Below are 26,010 nucleotides of genomic sequence, written 5' to 3'. Positions count from 1 at the left end.
CTTAAGTATAACCAGTGAGGTGAAGATTCACTTATGTACAGGGTTTTTCATAACTCAAAAAAGGAGGTCATATTCAATCACTGGTATAGAATATGTTTCCAAATTATGTGAGATTCCTTTCACTTGTCAGATCTGATGAGTATCACAAGTCTTTGAATTTCCAAATATTAGTGATTTTGCCAAGGTAAGAAGCTGTGAAGAAACCCATCTTGAGTGGTATGTGTGTGTGTGTGGTGGTGCTAAGGATGAAAGTTTCACACACTAGAGAAGCACTGTTATCATTAGCTAACCCTTAGCTTAACCAAGACTTTAGAACATCATCTAGCCATCTGTTTCAATTTATATTAAAAAGATTGAACAGTTTCAAAAGTATTGGAAAATAAGGAGTAGGCTACCCTTGGAAAAAGAATGTTCAGAAGGCCAAGGAACAATGCTAAAAAGTGAACTGACTGACAGAGCCACTTCTCTGTTCAATGTGAAGATGTTTTAGTGGTCAGGGGAAATGACTTCCCCAAGCCTCTTCAAGAATGCATCCAATTCCTGGCACATGCCATTCTACAGCCCCCACACTGGGGGGGAGCTAGCTCACATTGCCACTCCTTATCCTTCTCATAGGCAATTTTCCTCATTTCCGTATCTGGGATTAAGCTCACTTAACTATATGGACAGTTCCAGGTTTAGAAAAATGGTAAGTGTAATTCCTTGTTTATAATTACCTACAAGAATATGTTTCATTCACACACACACACACACACACACACACACACACACACACACAGCATCAAGAATCCCTCTATCTTCAAACTAATCTATAAAATCAATTCTGTTGATTCAAGTTTTACAAATGTATACACAATAAAATGCATACCAAAATGTTTTCTCAAGTGGCAGGGAACAGACTTTTTATTTTCATTTATCAACACTTTTCCTACTACTTACTCATAACTGAGTAATTTGTTTTTTAGTGCTGAGGATTAACCCAAGGGCCTACCACATGTTAAACATGCTGAGCCACACTATCAGACTCTCAACTTTAGTATCAAAATAGCAAAACAAAACATTAAAAATAATGAGGGGCCACGAGTTTGGCCTAGTGGTAGAGTGCTTGCTTAGCATGCACAAAGACCAGGGTTCGACTCCTCAGTACCACATACGTAGAAAAAGCTGGAAGTGGAGCTGTGGCTCAAGTGGTAGAGCCTAAGCCTTGAGAAATCCCTATTTCCCTCCCCCTACCTGGTTCTGTTTTAATTTCAGTTTTTCTGGCTCTCTGGTGACTGCAAAAACAGCCTACAGTCTTCACAGCATGGGCTGTGTGGTCTCCCTAAGAGTACCAGGAACTCCCAATAGGACTGCTGCTCTTAGTCCACCCATGGGGACTAAGTCCATAGGGGAATGGGAGGGGCTGGGGATCAAAGATGCTGGCCATGAAAAGACGTGGACCAGAATCTCTTTCTTTCCAAGTCATAAATGGCTGATATCGTAACATGGATTGAGTCACCCATACAAATCTGCTAATGGTAGGTAAACAGCAAATTTTTGTTGGTTTTCTCTCATCTTGTCTACCTATCCATGTTCCCTAAAGAGACATATTCAAAATACCTACAATAAAACAATCATTTATAGGTACTGGCTAAAAAGATTTCTAGGCCATTACCAGGAATTTCCATTTTAAATAATCTATACAACAAAAAGTGTCCACACAAGAATAAAGAACTGTAGACATACTGATTACAAAATGAAATAAGAACATCACAAACTGATCAGCTGCCCTTGCCCTTTTTTTTGGTGGTCGTTTTCTTACCAGCACCATCTGTGCTGTTCAATAGTTAATGAAAAAAAAAATATATATATATATATGTACACACACACACAAACACACACACACACACACATGTGGCTGGTAGTGTGACCTAGTGGTAGAGTGCTTGCCTAGCATGCACAAAGCCCTGGGTTCGATTTCTTGGTATCACATATACAGAAAAGCCAGAAGTGGTACTGTGGCTCAAGTGGCAGAGCACTAGCCTTGGGCAAAAAGGGTCAAAGAACAGTGCCCAGGCCCTGAGTTCAAGCCCCAGGACTGGCAAAAAAGAAGCTAGTGCCTTTCAGGTCCAGCATGTCACATACCTTTTCAAATTACAAAGCGTGCTATAAATGTTAACAGTGGTTTTCCAAAAACTCTTTTATTAAAATTTTAAAAAACTATATAGTATATGTATATATGTACATATATACTTATGTGTATGTTATATATACATATATATACACATATATAAATATGAAAAATGGAGAACAAAGACCTTCACAGCTATATTCATTGGGATGAGAACTATAAGTTATACAGTACATGTAATTATAACAAAAACTTCAGTTTTGAAAAGTTTTATTTCAGAATTACATAATTTCAAACATTTTTTTCAAAATACAGTTTCCTAGATCACTACAAAAGAAAGCCAATTCAGTAAGAAATTAAAATCATTAAATATGTTTCACTAGTATATACATTCATAATGACAAGCAATAATATTTAGCTCTGGAATGCGTACCATGTCTCAACCCCAGCACTGTATATAGAATATGTACAAGAGACAAAGTTCAAGTACAGAAGTTTGACCTTTAAACTTAGCTACCTCAATTTACAGCTGTGGTAGTTTGTCTACGGGGGTGTCAAATTTGAAGTCTGAAGGAAAGAGATCTGGGGCTCGAGGATAGATTAATCTGTAGGACTGTCTGATTGTAACATCAGCAACACCAGCAATATCTCCAATTTCTAAAAGACAAAGAACGAGTATTAAGTATACCTACCCTTACCCCTCTATCCTACTACCAAAAAGAAAGATAAAACCCAGAATACTGATTTTTAACACTGATAATACAATATAAACTACCAAGTAAGCAGGGGACAATGTCAGTGACAAAAATACAGTGTTATTTGTACTTAATATTTCAAAGGTCTGTTACTAGTATTAAAAGATTTCCAGCCTGGCGGGCACAGTGGCTCATGCCTGTAATCCTAGCTACTTGAGAGGCTGAGATCTGAGGATCAAGGTTTAAAGCCAGCCCTGGCACAAAAAGGACCTGAGACTCTTATCTCCAATCAACCTCCAGAAAATGGGAAGTGGAGCTTGGCTCAGGGTAGGGTGGCAGCCTTGAGCTAAAGAGCTTAGGGACACCATCCAGACCCAAGGGTAGGGTGGTAGCCTTGAGCGGAAGAGGTCAGGGACCACTCAGGCCAAGTTCAAGCCCTACAACCCACAAAAAAAAAAAAAAAGGATTTCCAGAAGATTTCTCAGGATTTGGCACTGGGAGTTTACAGAGATAATGTTGAGTATGATATCTGAGCTGAGTACTTCTTTCTTTCATACATAATATATATATTGTGTGTGTGTACCACACACATGAACACCTGTTCTAGAGCTTCAACGCAGGGCCTGGGTGTTGTTCCTGAGCTTTTGTGGTCAAGATTAGTAAACCACTAAAGGACTGCCACTATAATATTTAGCTATTATGAGCAATTTATCAAAGCTGCGCAAAAATTAAAATTTAAAAAATTTTTATTAAAATTAAACCTAATATAATTTAAACTCATTTTAAATCTTTTCAATCAGTTCAAATATGATTGAAGTTAGAGAAGGAACACTAGCCAGGAACTCTTTAAGTATGTCACTATCTAGGCCCTATGGATCCACTACTTTTTAGGACTTTTTAAGTCTTTTGGTAAAATTGAGTTTACTGATTTTTCTGCATGAATGTCAAATCATTATACAATTAACTAATTTATCTTATGTTTTGTAAGAATACTGATAACTATCTGAATAGAAACTCTTTAATGGACACAGACTATTTTTTTTGAGGTAGGGTCTTCCTGTCAGATTGGCCTCAAACTCGTGGATCCTGTTGCCTCTCCCACCCTAGGTCTCACTGAAGTGAGTGTAGCGTGGGCCAGCACAACTGCCAGAGAGGCTTCTTAAATTTCAAGAAAACCCTTCACAATAAAACTAAAAGGCAGAATACACCAAGTAAATATTTTTATGGTAGTGATTAGAAAACTTTACAACAAGGATGAAAGAACAATCTGCCCAGTTGTAAACTTAATTTTAACCAAAGACTTAAAATGTCCTTGGCTGCCTTGCTCTCTCTAACCATTATTCTTCATCATTTATGACTTTCACCCACACACAATCTTAAACTGAAGTAAAAGGTTGCATTAGTTGCATTACTGAAGTCAGTAATTTCGTGCATGGCTTTCTTAAACAGAAAGCAAACTGCCCCTTGTCCAATTTTTTTTTTGTGGGTCATGGGGCTTGAACTCGGCCAGGGCTCTATCCTTGAGCTGAAGTGCTCAAGGATACCAACCTACCCTTGAGCCAAGCCCCCTTGAGCCAAGCCCCACTTCCCGTTTCTAGAGGTTAACAGGTCCTTTTGTGCCTGGGCTGTCTTTGAACCTTGATCCTCAGATCTTAGCCTCCTGAGTAGCTAGGATTACAGGCATGAGCCGCCACACGCCGCCTTCTTTTAATTCCTTTTCAAGATCACTCAATCTATGAATGTATACTAGTAAAATAAATTTACTGGATAATTTTCACAAAGTTCCTCTACATGATTATTAAAAATAGCTTTCTACAATGCTGAATTACTTGTGTCTACATACTTTAAAATATTCCCTAAAAAACTGTAAATATTGTACAGAATGAAGAAAAACAGTGGGCTTCACAGAATATTAAAAGTGATAGCCAACGTATTTATGGTGTGGTGACTGCTAGAGAAACATGCCAGCCAGAGGGAAACAGAATGCCCAACCCTCTGACCAACAAGATTTACAAAGATGAAGTTGGGAAAGGGAGGGAGGGGAGAGGAAGGAAGGGGAAAAGTCCCATGGCTCATATTTAGCTAGCTCATATTTAAACCTAGCTACTTAAGAGGCTGAAATCTGAGGATTGTATTTAGAAGCCAGCTCAGGCAGGAAAGTCCAATAAACCACTAAAAAAAAGCAAGAAATAGTGCTGTGGCTCAAGTGGTAGATTGCTAACCTTGAGCAAAAAGCAGCTTAGGAAAATCACCCTGGCCCCAAATTCAAGCCCAAGGACTGGTAATTAAAAAAAAAAAAAATTGCTAGGTATAGTATTGTATGCCTGTCACTCAGCTAAATGGAAGAAGTAAAAGCAGTTAAGTCCAGGATGTCCCAAGGGAAAATAATGTGAGGTTCATTTGAGATATAACTAAAGAAAAAAAAAAACTAGACATGGAGCTCATGTGGTAAAGTGCCTTGCCTACCAAGCACCAAGCCCCAAATCCAAAACCCCAGTATCACGAAAGAAAGAAAGAAAGAAAGAAAGAAAGAAAGAAAGAAAGAAAGAAAGAAAGAAAAGAAAAAAAAAGAAAAGAAAAAAAAGAAGACAAGACAAGACAAGAAGACATCTGCACCACTTTTAGTTATTGGTGACTTCAGAGCAAAAGTTATTTTCTTAAGTTGTGATGATGAGGAACTAGCCTGGTACCTTGTAAACTGTGCGTTCTGGGTATTTAACTTAAAACACTGTCTCCCTACTTGATAAAGAACCTACCCTTTTGGGTTCTCTTCTCGGCAGACGCCTGCGAGGCCATGTATATCGCTGCTGCAGCCACAGAAATGGGGCTCCTCCCAGGAACCAAGTCCAGTTCCACAGCCTTACGGGCTATGTGCGTAGCTGCCATCTGCACTTGCTTAGGAAGACAAAGGTTGGAACAGAATCTGGACATGAAGTCTCCAGTTGTAATCAAATCCACACTGGTTTCTAATGCTTTCAAAATAAGTTTAAAACATCGACCAATTTCTTTCTTAGAAATTCGTGATACAGCACATATTTCTAAAAGAAAAAAAAAGTAAACAAATTCAGATTAGCCATACATAGTTCATTTAAAAAATATACTGTTTCTGATTCTAATACATTCATTCTATTGCTGCGAAAGGGTCGGCCATACCATAAAGATGCAATCTTAATACTATGTTCCATACAGCTCATTTGAAATATCTTGGTTAATTTGAATGTTCATAATTTAAAGATAACTTTAGGCCCTAATCTTTCAAAACATTAAAGACTCTTCAGTTTTAATTTATACAACTAAGTTTCTTCAACTAATTCAAAACTTCTTTGGTATTTAAACATTAATCTGTTTAAGCAGTGTTCCAAGAAGACAACAGAGGCAGGCATCAGTGAGTCACACCTATAATCCTGGTTACTCAATAGGCTAAGATCTGAGCGTGGAGGTTTGAAGCCAGCTCAGGCAGAAAAGTCTACAAGACTCTTATCTCCAATGAACTGCTCAGAAAACAAACTTAGAAGTGGTTCTGTGGCTCAACTGGATGAGCACTACTAGTCTTGAACAGAAAGAGGCTCAGGGACAGCACCCGGGACCTGAATTTAAGCCCCAAGACTGGTTAAAAAAAGAAGACAACAGGGACCGGGAGTTTGGCCTAGCAGTAGAGTGCTTGCCTACCATGCATGAAGACCTGGGTTTGATTCCTCGGTACCATATACTTAGAAAAAAAGCCAGAAGTGATGCTGTGGCAAGTGGTAGAGCTCTAGCATTAAGAAAACCCAAGGGCCGGGAGTTTGGCCTAGTGGTTAAAGTGCTTGCCTAGCATGCATGAAGACCCGGGTTCGATTCCTCGGTACCACATACATAGAAAAAAGCCAGAAGTGGTGCTGAGGCTCAAGTGGTAGAGTTCTAGCCTTGAGAAAGTCCAAGGACAGTGTTCAGGCCCTGAGCTCAAGCCCAGGACTGGCCAAAAAAAAAAAAAAAAAGAAAACCCAAGAACAGTGCTCAGGCCCTAAGCCCAAGCAGAGGACAGGCAAAAAACAAAAACAAAAACTCAGAAAATGAGACTAAAAGAATGCCCACTAGTAGGTGCTGGTACCTCATGCCTATAATCCTAGTTACTCAGGAGGCTGAAATCATGGTTTAAAGCCAGCCAAGGCACAAAAGTCCGTGAGACTCTTATCTCCAATAAACCACCAAAAAAACCAGAAGTGACACTGTGGTTCAAGTGGTACAGTGCTAGCCCAGGGCTGAAGGACTCAGGGACAGTGCCCAAGACCAGAGTACAAGCCGATCACTAACAACAACAAAAGAGAATGCCCCCTAATCCACACAATGGCATGTGTACATGAAATCCTTGCTGCCATGGCTCTGGCTCCATAGCTCAATGAGATAAAACAGACTCAGCTGTTCTAAATATTCAACCACTACACTCTTTTTAGAATAAAATAGTAAAACAAACAATGGTGATACCATTTTCATACCATCGTAAGAAAACCAAAAATATTCAGTGTATTAATAAAGGGTGACAATGTAAGTATAAAAACAGGATGAATAGGTTGTTATGTATTCATGGGAAACTGCACAAAAACTCAATGAAAAACATCAGATATCCGTGTCTAATGTGTATAAAACTGCAAATTATACATCTCAGGAGAAAAAAAATTTCACTGGTGCCAAGACTTGATCCCTCTGTGCTAGGAGTAGAAGCTCTTTTTCATCACCAAGTGTGCAGACTTACTACATAAGGCCTACTGTAAGATAAACAGGATGCCAGGCTTCAAAACCTCAGTCTATCAAAAGATCTTACTAGAGTGCTTGCCTAGCACACATGAAGACCCGGGTTCAATTCCTCGGTACCACAAACATAGAAAAAAGCCGGAAGTGGTGCTGAGGCTCAAGTGGTAGAGCTCTAGCCTTGAGAAAGTCCAAGGACAGTGCTCAGGTATGAGCTCAAGCCCAAGACTGGCAAAAAAAAAAAAAAAAAAAAAAAAAAAAAGACCTTACTAGCAAAGAATACTCAACTCACAGGGACTAAAATGACTCTACCATGCTGTCAAGGAAGGATACAATCAAGCAGTCACAAATGTGTGCTGACAGATTATAGTACTTACAAATGGTGACATGACTTACCTTCTGAGAGTCAGACTTTTGTTCCTTACTTTATACAACTAAAGACTTACCTTTAAATGTCCTAGGAACCCCTTCTTGTCTACAGGCAATGTACAGACAAGCAGAAGCTATGGCATCATTAGCCCTTCCCTTTAGGCTCTTCTGTTCATATACTTGCTTGAATAAATTATTTGTTCGATCCTTCAATACAGAGAAAATAAGTTTAATTAACTCTAGGCTATTCATTAGTTGCAATATCAAAATTTCATGTGTTCATTAAATTATATTAAATCAGAATGTCAGAATGGCTTAAAAGAGGTAGTTGAGAACTTACAACTATATTTCGGGGAAGGTTGATTCTGTCTGCCATGGTAGTGATTTCCTTAAATGCATTCATCATTGCTCGATCAGAACTACTCATTGTTCTCCGATTGTGATACTTGGAATTGCCAAACTCATCAAAGCTTGCAGCTCCTGTGCCCTATATAAAAAATGATGCTTTACAACTTTAAACAACATTTTTGTTTTGTTGGATGTGTGGCTTGTATTCAGAGCCTAGACACTGTCTTGGAGCTCTGTGCTCAAGGCTAGCGCTCTACTCCTTCCTTCACTCTCCCTTTTTGCTCTCTTCCCCTCCCATGAGGATAACATTCCTGCTATTCATCTTTGTTTTTTCTTTTTTCAGCCATGGAGCTTGTATTCAAGGCCTGGGCACTGTCCCTGAGGTCTTTTGCTCAAATCTAGCACTCTACCACTTGAGCCACAGTGCCACTTTCAATTTTTGAGTGGTTATAAGTGGAGATAAGAATCTCACAGAGGGCTGGGAGTTTGGCCTAGTGGTAAAGTGCTTGCCTAGCATGCACGAAGACCTGAGTTCAATTCCTCTGTACCACATACATAGAAAAAGCCAGCAGTGGTGCTTTGGATCAAGTGGAGAGCTCTAGCCTTGAGAAAACCCAACGACAGTGCTCAGGCCCCAAGTTCAAGGCCCAGGACTGGACCAAAAAAAAAAAAAAATAGATGGGCTTGGTGGCTCACACCTGTGACTCTAGCTACAGGAGGCTGAGACCTGAGGATCATGGTTCAAAGCCAGCCCAGGCATTACAAACACTACAAAACCAGTACTACTAAGCTGTGAGACTTTTTAATCTCCAATTAATCTCTAGAAAACAGGAAGTGAGGCTGTGGCTCAAGGATAGGGTGGTAGCTGAAGCGCTCAGCGACAGTGCCCAGGCCCAGGGTTCAAGCCCCATGACCCCCCCGCCACACACACAAAAAAGAAGAATTTCTTGCGGACCTTCTTGCCCAGGCTGACTTTGAATCACAAGTCTTCAGATCTCAGCCTTCTGAATAGCTAGGATTGATTATAGGTGAGCCACTAAAGCCTAACCTCTTTGTTATTTTTGGTGTTGGCATCAGGGCTTTTTTTTTTTTTTTTTTTTGCCATTCCTAGGCCTTGAACTCAGGACCCGGGCACTTTCCATGGACTTTCTCAAGGCTAGAGCTCTACCACTTGAGCCACAGCACAATTTCTGGCTTTTTGTTATGTATGTGGTACTGAGGAATCGAACCCAGGTCTTCATGTATTGCTAGGCAAGCACTCTACCACTAGCCCAAACTCTCAGCCCCATACCAAGGGCTTTTTTTGCTCAAAGTTTGTCCTCTAACACTTTGAGGCACAGTTCCACTTCCAACTTTTTGGTGGTTAATTGGATATAGGAGTCTCAGACTTCCAAGCTCTGGCTGGCTTCAAATTGCAATCCTCAGATCTCAGACTCATGAGTATCAAGGATTATACATTTGAACCCTCTGGAGTTTTCTTATACATTTGTTTTTGAATTGTTCCTATTGAAAGCAATTAAGCATCAAAAAAAAGTCTCACTATCAATTGGAATACTACATTTTTTAAAATGTCTGTAATATATTTTTTCCATGTTGTATGGCTTAACAGGACAAATATAACTTACTTGAAGATATTTTTTTCAAGTAAGTAAATATATAATGTTATATATTTTAAGCCTAGTCTGTACTATATTTTGCAACTCTAATATATAACTAGAACATGAAAATTATAATCAATCGTTTTCATATTTTTTAAACAGACTAGGTAAAAAACAAAGGATCATACACTTTCTTGATTAGCTAATCCTTCAGAATACCGTCAATATTATTTTCTATTCAGATAATAGTTTTTGAAAAGTCCAGGTTATCTGGGAAATTAGTGAGATATAATTGCTACCATTTACTGAGCACATAATGTAAACTGCATAATGTGTTATTAATACTTTACATTTCTCTTAGATCTTTATTATCTCTATGCAATATTTGGTGTGGACAAAAAAGGCAGGATGTTATTGATATTCATGGACCATATCAATATTAACTCAAAAGACTATAGTAAACTCAACCTTTTGTGCCATATGCTTTATGAAGAAAAGGATCTGAGATATAAACTTTAATTTTGACTTGGTATTCTCCCTTTATCATCCACAATGGTAGTACTGGCAGGCCATATTCCCACATTAAAATCCCCACGGAGGCAGGCAGTGAATGGCACTTTTGCAAAGATCCCAAACTCCCAGATTTTTGGTCAATCTGTATTTGGTATTTCCTGCTGAATAGATTCATTACCTTGCCAATCATAGTAGACAAATCTCCATCACTCAGAAGAGGATTCTGAGAATCTCCAACTCGAGATGGATCTTTTGTTGCTTTGTCATTGCTGAAAGTTCTCCATTCAGATCCCACATCAATGACCCGGTCACCTAAAACATAAGCACACATCCAATCATCTAGTCAAGACAGAATTTACTGGCCAGGCGTGTGCCCTAGTGGTAGAGTGCCTGCTTAGCATGCATAAAGCCCTGGGTTTGATTCCTTGGTAACACACAGAAAAAGCTAGCGGTATTGTGGCTCCAGTGGTAGAGCACTCACCTTGAAAAAGCCCAAGGACAGCACACAGATTGAGGTAAAAAAAAAAAGGGGGGGGGAACTTACCTAGTACCTCTAACACCCTTAACTCAGTTCTTCTCCCAGGAAATTTCAACGTGGACATCCAGGTTCCAGCTTAAGTTTTATAATTCAAACCTTTGACCTAGAGCATTCTTTCCAGTCAGTCCAATATTAATTCTTTTTAAACCATATGCTATGATTATTCATATTCTAACATTTAGAAAGAAGAGAATTAAGCAAAAAGAAGGCTAGGTACAGTGTGGTATGTGCCTATAATTGTACTCAATGGAAGATGAGCTAGGAGAATTTAGTTCAAGGCCAACCTGGCTACACATCTTATCTCAATCAAACAGAAGGAATGGAAGTTTTACTCAAGTGCTAGAGAGTCAATTGTTAAGCCAAGCCTTGGAGTCAGCACCAAGAAACAAACAAGCAAGTCCTGGAGCTTGAACTTAGGGAGTAGGTACAATATCTGAGCTTTATTTGCTCAAGGCTATGTTCTACCACTAGAGCCATAGCTCCACTTCTGGATTTTTTGGTATCTAACTGGAGATAAGTATCTCACAGATGTTCTTGCTCCAGCTCGATTCCAGCCATGATCCTCTGATCTTAGCCTCTAGATCAGCTAATAGTATAAGCAATGAGTCACCAGCATCCAGCTAATAAAGCTATTCTTATATAAGGAAAAGTTTTTTTTTATATATATAATAGTGATTCAGATTCAAGTTTGGTATAAAACAACATGGTGAAAAAAAAATCAAAACATTCAGAGTAACACCAATCACTGTTTTCAACTTGGGGAGAAAAAAACAGAAAACATTTAGATTAACACATGTAATCATCAAGTACGTATAGGGAATGCTTTCTAAAATATAAGCCTAGGGGCCTAAAGTTTGGCCTAGTGGTAGAGTGCTTGCCTAGCATGCACAAAGATCTGGGTTCCATTCTTCGGTACCACATACACAGAAAAGCCAGAAATGGTGCTGTGGCTCAAGTGGAAGAGCACTAGCCTTAAGAAAGCCCAAGGACAGTACTCAGGCCCTGAGTCCAAGCCCCAGGACTGGCCCCCCCCCAAAAAAATTATATATATATGTATATATATATATATATGGTGCCTAAAGGGGGCTGGGAATGTGGCTTAGGGGTAGAGTGCTTACTTAGCATGCAAAAGAAGCCCTGGGTTCCATTCCTCAGCACCACATAAACAGAAAAACCAGAAGTGGACTGTGGCTCAAGTGGTAGAGTGCTAGCCTTGAGCAAAAGCAGCTCAGGGACAATACCCAGGCCCCTTAGTTAAAGGCCCCTTAGTTGAAGCCCCAAGACTGGGGGAAAAAAGGAAGTCTAACCTTACATTTCATACTACTTGATGAAAAACAGAGGCAAATAATTTATCTAAAAAAAACCTTAAACCTACAATCAGGAACACGCCAGACAAGAAACTTTTCTTCTGAACAGAGAAAGCAACTAAGCAAAACAAAGAACATGAGTAAATGATACGGATGACTACACTGGGAGAAAAGCTAAATGTCTGGTGATACCTTCAGCATGCAAAGGAAGTAACACTGAACACTTACATATTAAGTGCTCTCATTTAATCCTCACAGCCCTTATATTAAGGATAAGTAACATTCTCATTGCCACTTTACAAATGACACTAATTATTGAGGATCACACCACTTGCCCTCGATGTAATCAGATTCCAGAGTCTATTTTATACTGAATTTATAAGTCATAAGATCTTTCAATAAGCTGCCATAAAAATGAAAGCAGATCCTGAATACTTATTTGTTAAACATGACATTTGAAATATGATGAAAAAAATCAATGTTAATAAATTCTTTAATAAATAAATAAAAATGAAAGCAGAAAGCACAACATTTTCATCTTTGCTGATATACTACAATCAGAAAGGAGAAAGGATGGTAGAAATTACTTCAGCAATTATAAAAAGTTATGGTACTGACAGTCAGTTAGTATGATGGTTACAAGAGTCATCTATGTTATTTGCTGCTCAGCCTTGGATGAATTACTTCATTTAAATGACATCACTTTCTAAGCTTTAGCCTTCATCAATAACTTCATATTTTAACGATTAACAAGTGAATTTGCATGTAAAGTGCTTAATATAGTTCTAAATAAGTGTTTAATACTACCTGTTTACTGCTATGAAAATTTTTTTTAAAAAGCCCTTTTCGGGGAGCTGATAAAAGGCATCAATTTTAAATTTTAATCTGCATTTATTTATTTATTTTGCCAATCCTGGGCTTAAGCTCAGGGCCTAAGGACCGTCCTTGGATTTTTCTCAAGGCTAGAACCCTACCACTTGAGCCTCAGCACCATTTCTGGCCTTTTCTAAGTATGTGGTACCAAGGAATCGAACCCAGGTCTTCATGCATGCCAGGCAAGCACTCTACCACTAGGCCAAACTCCCAGCCCTAATATTAGTGATATATTTTTAAGAAAACAAAACAGAATGATTAATTCTCAAAGACGTTGGATAAATTCAATTTTCTTTGATCAGCTAAGACATCTGAGAGTAAGCTGCTTAACATCTATGTCACAATGGAACTGAGATAAGAGAGAGGGGAGATTCATCTGCCATCTCTACGTACAATGAGAAGAGTCAAGGAAAGCAAAAGCAGAGAGATCAGTGGAAGAAAACTGAAAATTTAAACATATCATGTAGCATCAGTTGACCCAAAAAGTAAGGAGAAAAAGGTTCAGAAGGTACGACAATCATAGACGTCATCCTCAAAAGACAACCACTAATTTGAGAAGCAATTCTAATTAACTTTAAAAACTTAAAGCTGGGCATGGTGGTTCACTCCTGTAATCCTAGCTACTTAGGAGGCTGAGATCTGAGGATTACAGTTCAAAGTCAGCCCAGGCACTAAAGAACATGAGACTAGAAAGTGGCGTTGTGGCTCAAAGGGCAGCCTTGAGCTGAAGAGCTCAGGGACAGCATCCAGGCCCAGAGTTCAAGCACCACAATTGCCAAACAAAACAAAACAAAACCCTTAAAAAGTATCCTAAAATCTGTCTATGCACTATAACTTTACTAGAATACTAACAAACAAGCCTGTCTCAGAGCTCACTGAAGAGATCATTTTCATGACATGCTATCCTATCATGAGCACAACAGCATTTTTTTTTTTGGTCAGTTGTGGCACTTCAACTCAGGGTCTATGTACTGTCTCTGAGCTTTTGTATTCAAGGCTAGCACTTTACCACTTTGAGCCATACAGCCACTTTCCATGGGACAGTACCTAGGCCCTGAGTTCAGGCAAGTATTGATGTTTTTCCTTTTTTAAAAATCTTTTGTTGTTGTTGTTCATGGGGCTTGAATTACGGGCCTGCGTGCTGTCCCTGAGGGTTTCAGCTCAAGGCTACCCCCCTACCCTTGAGCCACAGCCCTACTTCCCATTTTCTAGAGATTAATTGGAGATAAGTCTCAGGTCCTTTTGTGCCAGGGCTGGCTTTGAACCTTGATCCTCAGATCTCAGCCTCCTGAGTAGGATTTTAGGCATGAGCCACGGTGCCCAGCTCTTTTTAAAAAATCTTATTTGAAGTGGGGCACCAGTGGCTCACTCTTGTAATCACAGCTACTCAGGAGGCTGAATTCTGAGGATAGCAATTCAAAGCTAGCCCAGACACAAAAGTCCATGAGTCTCTTTATCTCCAATTAAGCACCAGAAAACCAGAAATAGCAATGTGGCACACAGCCTTGAGCTGAAGAGCTCAGGGACAATGCCCAGAGTTCAAGCTCCATTACCATGACCACCACTACCACCACCAACAACAACAACAAAGAATTGTTGGGCTGGGAGTTTGGCCTAGTGGTTAAAGTGCTTGCCTAGCATGCACGAAGACCCAGGTTCGATTCCTTGGTACCACATATATAGAAAAAGCCGGAAGTGGTGCTGAGGCTCAAGTGGTAGAGTTCTAGCCTTGAGAAAGTCCAAGGACAGTGCTCACGCTCTGAGCTCAAGCCCAGGACTGGCAAAAAAAAAAACAAAACAAAATAAAAAAAAAAAAACAAAGAATTGTTAAGTTTGTTCAATATTATCTTTGCAGACCACAGTGACTGTCTTTTTTCTTTCTTTTATTTTTTGGCTAGTCCTGGGGCTTGAACTCAGGGCTTGGGCACTGTCCTTGGTTTTTTTTCTCAAGGCTAGCGCTCTGCCACTTGAGCCACAGCACACTCCTGGCTTTTCTATGTACGTGTCACCAAGGAATCAAATCCTGGGTCTTTGTGCATGGTAGGCAAGCACTTTACCACTAGGCCAAACTTGCAGGCCCACAGTGGTTTTCTTTTTAGATACTGTGTGTATGTGTATATATGTGTGTGTGTGTGTGTGTGTGTGTGTGTGTGTCCATGCAATATGAATAAGAAATTTTCGTTTTATAACATATGTCACATGTCATGTTTATCATGTCATATAAATGGCATATATGTAAAATGAAATTACTTATTCATATTACATGGACACAGGTACACAGGGACTTCTAGGCTACCATTATTCAAAGTGATTAAATCTCTACCACCTGAGATATTGCTAGTCACCATCATATCAAAAAAGAAGGCTACACAGTGAATTATGCACTGATTTATGGCTTCTGACACAAAATGACATTAACCTCTCCACTTACATGCACTGGACAAAACTAGACTAGAAAAATCAAGCTTAACTTCAGTCAGTGGAGCAGGTATAATACCATCGTATCATGTATTCCCTCCCAGAGAAGGGAATACAAAATAGCACTAAACAGTTTATCAGTGCTCTTTTAGTGACAAATAGAAAACAATTTGATTTTAGAGGTATTTATGTATATATCAATTTTTTTAAAAAAGTTCTGCTGGGGGGTGCAATGGCTCACACCTATAATCCTAGCTTCTCAAACAAGCTGAGATCTGCAAGGTTCAAAGCCAGCCCAGGCACAAAAGGACCTGAGACTCTCATCTCCAATTAATCTCTAGAAAATGCGGAAGTGAGGTTTTGGCTTAATGGCAGGGCGACAGCCTTGAGCTGAAGAGCTCAGGGACAGGGCCCAGGCTGAGTTCAAACCCCATGATCCACAAAAAAAAAAAAAAAAAATCAAGTGACAAAGAGTAACTGGGGTAAAATCTATTGTATTTTGGCATTTTTCATCAAGAAACTGGTCTAGGGTTTTTTGAAAGTATGCTTTGGTTTATTCCAAGATATTTTTAGTATTTGTAATTTATCAGAACATTTTGAAAAAAACAGGGGGGGAGAATCTGTTGTCTTAAGCTGAATTAATTTTTTAGATAAATTTAACCTGTGGAAACAAGTAATTTGGGGGTGCTATTTTAAGACTTCTCCTTCAACCATAATTTTTTTTTTTTTTTTTTTTTTTTTGCCAGTCCTGGCTTGATCTCAGGGCCTGACCACTGTCCTTGGACTTTCTCAAAGCTAGAGCTCTACCACTTGAGCCTCAGCATCACTTCTGGCTTTTTTCTATGTATGTGGTACCAAGGAATTGAACCCGGGTCTTCATGCATACTAGGCAAGCACCCTACCACTAGGCCAAACTCCCGGCCCTTCAACCATTATTTTTCATTATACTTCAAGGTGAAAAGTAGAGTTGGATGTATCTAGGGTCATGTTTCTATCCTGCAATAAAGACTAATTTGAAGAAAACTTTGATCAAGAGGTTTCTTACTATAAATCAGGCAACCAGAGCTATTTGGGAAACTAAGATCTGAGGATCTCAGTTCAAAACTGGACCAAGGGAGACAAATACACGAGACTCTTACGTCCAATTAACCACCAAAACGGCAGAAGTGGAGATATAGATCAAGTGGTAAAATGCTAGCCTTGAGCAGAAAAAGCTAAGTGAGGGGACAAAGAACTGAGTTTAAGGTCCAATACCATCCAAGCATACACATGTGTGCACACACACACACACACACACACACACAAATACTGTTAATAATATATCTAATCTCTGTATCAATTTATGTTGTCATATTATAAACTGACACAAACTCAAAATTAATTCAGTCCTATGAATAAACCATGTCACAATTTATTTTCTTGAGTTGTATATAAGTCTAATAACTATGATGCTCAGGATTGTCCCCCAAAGAAAAACACAAGACAAAATTGTACAAATTAACAGTGTATCTACTATCTGGATGACAGTAGTTTTCTAAAGGAAAATACCTTGTGAGTTCCCTCTTCAAATATCTCCCTATAACTAACTTTTCCTCAGATACAACTGAGTCTGCAGTAGCATCTAACCTGAGGAGACTCAAAATGGACACATTCTAGGCTCAGCCATTCACACCTTAATATTTTCTATTCTACATCACAGGTTTCTTTTTTCTCTCTACTTAAAGTGACTTTCTTCTATAAATCTTTACTCATTCTTAATCCTGTGACTCACTGTAAATTCAATGGTAATTTCCCCAGGAAATCACCACTTCCCTCCCTTTTGTTTTCACCATATGTAGAAGATCTGTGACACAGCTGTTACCAACATGGCTTGCTTAGAACATCTCTTCTCTCTATCCCTCTCTCAGCGCCCAGCTCAATGGTTCTTAGATGTAGAATCCTTTTTTTCTTTTCTACATGTGGATTATTGAGCTAATTACCTAAGAGCCTTGGTTCCTCATTCTGTAAAATGAAAAAACTTAACCTCCAAGAGTAGTGTGTTTATCAAGCAAAATTAGTAATTTTCTGACAATTAAGGTAAAATTATGCCCTGATTAAAAATTACAAATTAGGCAAGAATGCTACATCTGGAGGATTACAATAAGTGCCAAAGCAAGAAATTGAAAGGAAATATTAATGATTTTTTAAGATGCAACTTAGCCATATTAAATTAAATTCAGTCTTTTCTCTTTAAAAAGCAGTTAATTACTACGAGTATTAAATATGTTAATTCACAGCAATTAGTCAAACACATGTTGTAACTGACTAGCTATAGAAAGTGGAATCTCAGGCACAAATAATTATTTCCAAAACACATGTGTAGACTCTTACACTAAACTTATACTATATGTTTTACAAATTAACTTGCCATTATGGAGGGAGGAAAATTTTTATTGTTAGGCAATATATGAAGGGATTACCATTTCATCAGTCAGGTAATGAATATATTTCTTTTGGGCAATATCATCCCTTCCTTTGCTCTCTCCCAGTTTCTCGATCCCATCTCTACCCACATGTTGTACATTTCTTTCTCAACATTCTAAGTACAACTGCTGCATCTGCTCACCCTTTGCCGCTTCCATTTTCAGATATACATTTTATTAACTACTAAAGCTAAGCCTAAGTCTGTAAAACATTGTCTCCTAGTTATATTAAGAGCAATGGAGATCCAAATATGATTATACCACCACCTATTGTTATTTTTTTTGCTTTTAAAAATATTTACTTATATATGAGAAAGGGTATCAATGTATATGAAGTAATACACCTTCTATCTGGTGAATATAATGTAACCTTTCTATTAATTACAATAAAAATATATTAAAAATATTTACTTATATAATTATCTTGAAATAGTTGAACAAAGGGGCTTCAATTCAACATGTCAGTTAATGCATATAATGCATCATCATCAATGTCACGATTATACTTGTAAAATTTGATAGGAGGGAGACACCCACAAGAACAGTGCTAGCTTAGAATATGGCTTAGTGGTAGAGTGCTTGCCTAGCCTCCAGGAAGCCCTGGGCTTGATTCCTCAGTGCCACATAAACAAAAAGCCAGAAGTGGCACTGTGGCTAAAGTGGTAGAGTGCTAGCCTTGAGTTCTAGGCTAAGGAAAGTGCCTAAGCCCTGAGTTCAAGCCCCAGGACTGGATGGCTGGCAAACAAACAAACAAACAAACGAACAAACTAATAAAACCAATGCTAGTAGAACTGTAGTTTCATGGAATCAACAGAAAGTTGCTTTGAAAATTATTTCTGTTTAAAGTCAGTACCAGTATCTTAAGAGTCACTATAATATGAGATAGCTAATATGATAGACATTTCATATGTTGAAAATTCATACTGAATGGAAGAGGAAAAGTTAAATAACTATTAACATTTGGAATAGTTAATAACCTTTTCAAAAAGCTACAAAAGACTGGGAGTTTGGCCTAGTGGTAGAGTGCTTACTTAGCATGCACAAAGACCCAGGTTCCACTCCTCAGTACCACATACATAGAAAAAGCCAGGGGTGGTGCTGTGGCTCAAGTGGTAGACCTCTAGCCTTGAGAAAACACGAGGGCAGTGCTCAAGCCCTGAGATAAAGCTCAGGACTGACCAAAAAAAGCTACAAAAATTGGAAATTACCAGAAAAGCATTACACACACACACACACACACACAGACACACACACACACACAAGTTCACCAGGTTGGGAATGTGTCTTAATGGTAGAGTACTTGCCTAGAATGCATGAAGTCCTGGGATTGATTCCTCAGTATCACATAAACAGAAAAAGCCACCAATGGCACTGTGGCTCAAGTAGTAGAGCACTAGCCTTGAGCTCAGGGACATCAGAGCTCAGGCCCTGAGTTCAAGCCCCAGAACTGGCAAAACAAAAACAAAACAAAAACAAAAAACAAAAAAAGAAAGAAAAAGCAAGTTCACATTACTTATGGACCAAATGTTAGCTGTTGTCAAAACTGACTTTACCGTTGTGTGGGATTCACAAATAAACACTATTTTTTTCCCTGCAAAATAGGATTCATTAGCATTTCACTCAAAAATATTAGTAAGTCTGCAGCAAAACCGAATTCAATAGTAGTATAATTGTTGTAACAGTAGTAGTCCAAGTAAATGACTCAATCTTGGTCTCAAACTCAAAAGAAGAGCAACAACACTGCTAAGCTATCAAATTATTGTATGTCAATTCAGGAATATTCAGCTTTTATTTTTTTAAAAAAAGTTCACAGCAAGAGTGAAGTTCATCGTTGACAATATAGTCTAAATAATAGAATAAATTTAAAATACTGCGTACAAAATAGTTGTTACTGGAAAATGTAAATAATTATCATAGTCTTCAATGCCTTGCCCTGCCCTGCCCCAATTCCCAATACTAGAGTTTGGACTCAGGACTTCATGCTTTCTATGCATGTGCTATACTACTTGAGCCATGCCTCAGCTCTTTCTTACCTTAGTTATTTTTCTGATAGGGTATATTGCTTTTGTTGGGGGGGAGGGGTAGACTCAGATATTTTCCTACTATGCCTCCATATAGCAGATCCCATACCATGCTTTGGTTTATTGAGATGGGATCTCAGTTAAATTTTTTGCCTGAGTTAGCTCTGAACATTAATCTTCACAATCTCTGTCTGCCTCTTGTGCAGCTGGTATGTAGCTGATATTACAGGCATGAGACATTGTGCCTAGCTTATTTATACATAAATGTGAACTACTTGTAAGAAGTCAAAGTGTTCATTAAAATACACTATATGATATACAAAAGTGAAGCATCCTAAATGGAAACTTCAAACTGTAATATCTACTTACCTACAACCAGGCCACATTCAGGACAGATCATATCACCAGCTCTGTAGTCCTCTACTAAAATTGCATCTGGATGGTTTGGACATGTGACTCTTGGGAGAGCATCCAAACTAAATAAAAAAAGAATTGTATTTTTATATCCACCGAACCAACATTTAACAAAAGTCTTCTAGGGAAAAAAGAATTTAATGCTTTTCCAACACTTTAACATATTTAAGCTAAAATTTCAAAGTAAACATCAAATTCTAGTTACTAATTAGTGAGTAGATTCCACTGGGATTATTTTTATTAGGATTATCAGTTTGCAGAGAAGGAGACTTTTAAGTAGAAAACAAGTGTTTCTTCTCTTAACAAGATATTAACTTTTTTTTTTTTTTTTTTGCCAGTCCTGGGCTTGAGCTCAGGGCCTGAGCACTGTCCTTGGACTTTCTCAAGGCTAGAGCTCTACCACTTGAGCCTCAGCACCACTTCCGGGGTTTTCTATGTATGTGGTACCGAGGAATTGAACCCGGGTCTTCGTGCATGCTAGGCAAGCACTTTACCACTAGGCCAAACTCCAGGCCCCAATATTAACATTTTTTAAAAATGTTAGTGTAATAATGACTATACTACCTATACCACCAAAGGCATTTACATATATCTGGTTTGGGCTATCACTTCTCTGGTCAGAAACGTTGACATGTGTTATTTTTTTCTACTTGTTACCTGAATAGCAGATTTAAAATAGTACATGGAATATAGTATATATATAAGTGAAACTGAAGGTAACAGATCTGCTGAATTTAAGACCTACAGATTTCAGTCAACTTGGAACTGAGGTTTTAGCATTCAGAAAATGGCTCTGCCAGGTATGGTGACATGTGCCAGTAAGTCTGAGCAACTGTGAGGTTGTGGTAGAAAGCATCATTTGAACTCAGAAATTTCAGACTAGCCTAGGCAACAGAAACCGTACTGAAAATTTTAAAGAAAATGGAGGAAAAGAAGGAAAGAAGGGAAAAAAAACTAAATAGGCCAGGAGTTTGGCCTAGTGGTAGAGTGCTTATCTAGGATGCATGAAGACCAGGGTTTGATTCCTAGGTACCATAAACATAGAAAAGCCAGAAGTGTTGCTGTGGCTCAAGACAAAGACAGTGCTCAGGCCCTGAATTCAAGCCCCAGGACTGGCAAAAAAAAAAAAAAAAAAAAAAAAAACCTAAATAAATTTAAAGTCAATTTATTCAGTTGGAGCCACAGCTCAAGTGGTAGAGCACCTGCCTGGAAATTGTGAAGGTTTGACTTCAAATACTCATGCGGCCAAAACCAAACTGTAACCCATTTAATATATTTGTAATATTAATAATTTCTTCAATTAAACTTCATTAATGAAACCGTTTGAGGAAGAGCCTTAAAAACCAGCACTAAAAGCAAACACTCTTATTTCTAAGAGGTATATGTCAGACCACAAGTAATTATTATCATGGAAAAATAAGTCCTTTTCCAACCACACACTGCTGGTTCATGCCTATAATCTTCAGGAAGCTGAGATCTGAAGATCATGGTCAAAGCCCACTCAGACAGAAATGTCAACAAGACTCTCATCTCCAATTACTACCACCCCCAAAATGAAAATGACACTGTGGCTCAAGTGGCAGAGTGCTAGCCTTGAGCACAAATGCTCAGAGATAGTGCCCTGACTGAGTTCAAGCCCCAGGACAAGCAAAAAAAAAAAAAAAAAAAATCCTTTCCTAAAATTTATGTGAAGCAATACACGTCAATTGATTGAAATGGTTCCTAGACAGTTATTACTACTCAAAACAAGTTTTTTAGGCCAGCAAGTACAATTCAGAATATGAATTACCAGCCAGGCACAGTGGCTCATGCCTATAATCCTACGCAGGAGGTTCAAAGTCAGCCGAGACTGTGAGACTCTTACCTCCAATTAACTACTAGAGAAACTGGAAGTGGCTCAAGGGGTAGGCCAGTAGCCTGAGCTGAAGAGCTCAGGGACAGCACCCAGGCCCGAGTTGAAGACCCCTGGAGTTAAAGCCCCCTGACAGACAAAAAAACCAAACAACAATAACAACAAAAAATTAAATTTACATATTACTGAAGTTTATGTAAGTGGGGGGGGGCAAATGTTGCTTTGTATTCCTATTTATCCAATGTTACAAAAATGTTAAATTATGAAAAACACAATAGACTTGTGTTTTTATATGAAAAATATCTTATTATTACAAGTGGGTAAAATAGGAAGTTACAGGGAACAAACTGTACACAAAGATTGATATCTTTTGTCACTACTAAAGTTATCCTAAGACATGGTAAGTGATAAAGTACTTGATGAGAAACTGAGAAAGTAAAATCTAGGTACATGAATGCATCTCCTCCAGTTTCCTAATAGACAGTAGAAAACCTTTCAAATGCTCAAAACAAATCTCTCGTGTTAATGGCTGAGGACACAAGGGAGACTGACTACAAGTGGCATTGGATTGGACCTACGTAGTAGCTATGTTTATGTACTCACCTTATAAATGAACTGTGTGTAATTATATTTGTGCTAACTTCACACAAAGGCAAAGATCAAGAGAGCAAACGAAGTTTACATTAGACCACTCTTTTGGTGGAAAAGAAGTTAAACCTAGAAACAAATTTGTTAAAAGCCACTGAGAAACACCAAGAAATGGTAACAAAGGCTGCTAGGAGGAAATGAGATGTCTGGGAGATAAAGACAGACTACTTTTATTGTTATAGCCTTTTATACCTTTATTATAGATCAAAAATAAAATGAAACTATGTTAAAGTTGTCACTTTTTAATCAAGTTATCCACAAATATAAAGGAAGAAGTGGGAATGGAATGATAGGACTAGAGAAACAATGGAGAAGAGATGGAGAAAATCCCCTAACTGGTATTAAAACAATTTAAGACTAGCAAGAAGCCAAATAATCACAAACCTCATTATATGGCTAGCATTTACTGGGTACCCATTATGCTTCTTGAAAGTCTACATTTAAGGGGCCGGGAGTTTGGCCTAGTGGTAGAGTGCCCGCCTAACTTGCACGAAGACCCAGGTTCCATTCCTCTGGAAGTGATGCTGAGGCTCAAGCGGTAGAGCTATAGTCTTGATAAAGTCCAAGAACAGTGCTTAGGCTCTGAGCTCAAGCCCAAGACTGGCAAAAAAAAAAAAAAAAAGAAAGAAAAGAAAAAGTCTACATTTAAGCCGGTGGCTCATGTCTGTAACCCTAGCTACTCAGGAGGCTGAGATCTGAGGATCCAAGTTTAAAGCCAACCCCGGGCACTAAAGTCCACGAGACTCTCCAATTAACCACTAGAAAATGGAAAGTGGTTCAAGAGGAAGGGCAGTAGCCTTGAGCTCAAAAGCTAAGCACCCAGGCTCAGAGTTCAAGCCTCATGACCGCCCCCCCCACACACAAAAAAAGTCTACATTTATTGTGATCAATCTTCACAATAGTCCTAAAAGAGGACTTTATCTCCTCTTAAAGGACTACCTCAGAAAATGATTTATCTAGTCATGGCAAAAATAGTAGACTTAGATTTTGAACCAAACCATGTCTGTGAGAACCTGAGGCAGTTTCAAAACCTGTTAACTGTACATAATCCTTGGGAGGAAGAAATACTAAACACAGAAGTGTGGTATTTACCAGTCTTCTTTCTCCCTGACAGAAAAACTTGAGAAATGAGTAGTTGCAAGAACACATACACTAAACATTTAAATGCCCAAAGACTTTTTTGCCAGTCCTGGGCTTGAGCTCAGGGCCTGAGCACTGTCCTTGAACTTTCTCAAGGCTAGAGCTCTACCACTTGAGCCTCAGCACCATTTCCAGCTTTTTGCTATGCATGTGGTACCGAGGAGTTGAACCCAGGTCTTCATGCATGCTAGGTAAGCACTCTACCACTAGGCCAAACTCCTAGCCCCTGCCCAAAGATTTTTATTTAAAACTTTTTTTGAATGAAAATACTCTAGCCAGTAAATTTCCTGTGTACTATTTAACTGTGGCAACTTATCCTTTACTAACAAAACTGTCCTCTATAATATGCAAAGACTGCATCTATATATGACCACATTGACCTTCCAGGTTTACTTCTATGAAAGAACTTTAAGCAGCATCAAATAGGAAGAAACTGCTGTTTCCTACTTACTGACCCGATGTTACCTGGCAGAACCTCCTCTAGACTGATTAAACATCAAAGCACTGGACTCAGTGTACAAAAGCATTAATGACTTTTAAGAGTGATTTCCAAGCTAGACACCAGCTAAAGTTGCTAAGACCCCTTCACTAGGTCTGGACATTAACCTGTGTTTGTAAACAAGTTTTCCAATGGTTATTTTTAACCAACTGCGCAGATCATCGTGGGCTCAGAAAAACTATGCCAACCCTGCCTTCCAGAAGCTGAACTAAATTTGATACTTTCAGTACATTATGAGTTAACTAGAGGCCATTGTGTGGTAACAGAAGAGGCAATTTAAGACTACACTTGATTACTAATTTTGGAAGGGTCAACACTGACATGACTCCTTTTGTGCTAACGCAAAAGCACTAATATCTACCTCACAGTGATTATGAGAGACATAATTAGGGTCTGCAAGCATTTTCAGATCACATGATTAAAGGCTGTCTCTGAAGACACTGCATACATTTCCTCAGGATATGAGTGCGCCACACTTAAAAAAAAAAAATTAGAAGATAGCTTAACAAACAAACTTCCCAGCAAAGTCATTTTTCTGCAGATGGGTTTGCTTCAGGAGCACGCCAAAGACTGCCCTGGGGGTGGGGCCTGGGAGGGGGGTGGAGGAAGGAGGGTTCCTTTCGTAGGAAGTCAATCAACGCTTGCACTGGGCTCTGGTTTCCACTTCGGGGGAGGGGGGGGCTACTTGGGATGACGACCATCGTTCCCATCCGGTCAACCGAAGCTGACGTTTCTCCAGTTCCTAGCTTGTCAGACCGCCGGCGACCCGGAAATATCCCTTTCCCGCTTTTCGGGAAAGAGGAATTGCAGACCCTACGGGTTCAATGGGTCGTAGACAGGAAAACACGAAGGAAATAAAAAAGAAAGCCAACGCGGAGGAGATTACAAACAAAAAGGGGGCCGAAGTACTCTCAGAAGCGGTGTGGGCTGGGGGCGCGGGCGGCGCGACCGGCCCGGTCCCCCGCGACGCCCTGACAGCCCGGCCCGCGGCCCCGGGCCTTTGTCCGGGCGGCCTCGCCTCCTTCGCCCGGCACCTCTGGGTCGTTGTGGCCGTCAGGGAGAGGCCGAGAAAGTGCCCGGCGCTCGCCGCCGGCCCCTCGGCTACCCCGGCTCAGCCCGATATACTAACCGGCTGGTAGACGCCATCTTCGCCGCCACCGCGGTTTAGGAAACAACAGCTGCGCCGAAAACAGGAAGCGATTGTGGCGGCCGGACGCGACGAGGCCGGCTTTTATAGGTCAGCCCGCTGACGCAGTCCTGGAATCGGGCGTGGCTACGGGTCGCCGGGGCGGCCAAGAAGAAGGCGGTTCCCTGTGCACAGTGGGCTCCGCGTTTTCTTAACTCCCTTCCTGCCATTCAGACGTTGCCGGGCTTGTCAACGAAAAGCCACTGGGAATTCTGCAGACGGGCCACACCATAGCTGGTCCCAGTTTAACGGACGTAAAACAAAAGATAGGAATCTTGGGATTTTGGAGAG

At 39.5% G+C, this 26,010-nt stretch overlaps 1 protein-coding gene across 2 annotated transcripts; it reads right to left on the bottom strand.

The window, feature by feature from the left end:
• Positions 1 to 2,363: 2,363 nt before the first annotated feature.
• Positions 2,364 to 25,736, bottom strand: Gtf2b (general transcription factor IIB). 2 transcript variants are annotated; one of them, XM_090334457.1, is made up of 7 exons: positions 25,663 to 25,736; positions 20,350 to 20,456; positions 10,540 to 10,673; positions 8,243 to 8,389; positions 7,980 to 8,109; positions 5,562 to 5,843; positions 2,364 to 2,767 (listed from the first exon to the last, which is right to left on the bottom strand). In XM_090334457.1, the coding sequence occupies exons 1-7, from the start codon at positions 25,677 to 25,679 to the stop codon at positions 2,634 to 2,636; spliced, it is 951 nt and encodes a 316-aa protein (XP_090190583.1). In that variant the 5' UTR covers positions 25,680 to 25,736; the 3' UTR covers positions 2,364 to 2,633. The 2 variants fall into 2 exon arrangements, with proteins under 2 accessions (XP_090190583.1, XP_090190585.1); XM_090334459.1 differs by lacking the exon at positions 25,663 to 25,736 and adding an exon at positions 24,641 to 24,732.
• Between the last annotated feature and the right edge of the window lie 274 nt (positions 25,737 to 26,010).

The sequence above is a fragment of the Megascapheus bottae genome, chromosome 6, assembly GCF_031878675.1.
Source record: "Megascapheus bottae isolate mThoBot1 chromosome 6, mThoBot2.hap1, whole genome shotgun sequence".
In the NCBI taxonomy this organism is placed as follows: domain Eukaryota; kingdom Metazoa; phylum Chordata; class Mammalia; order Rodentia; family Geomyidae; genus Megascapheus; species Megascapheus bottae.
This window is presented reverse-complemented; position numbering and strand designations above follow the sequence as displayed.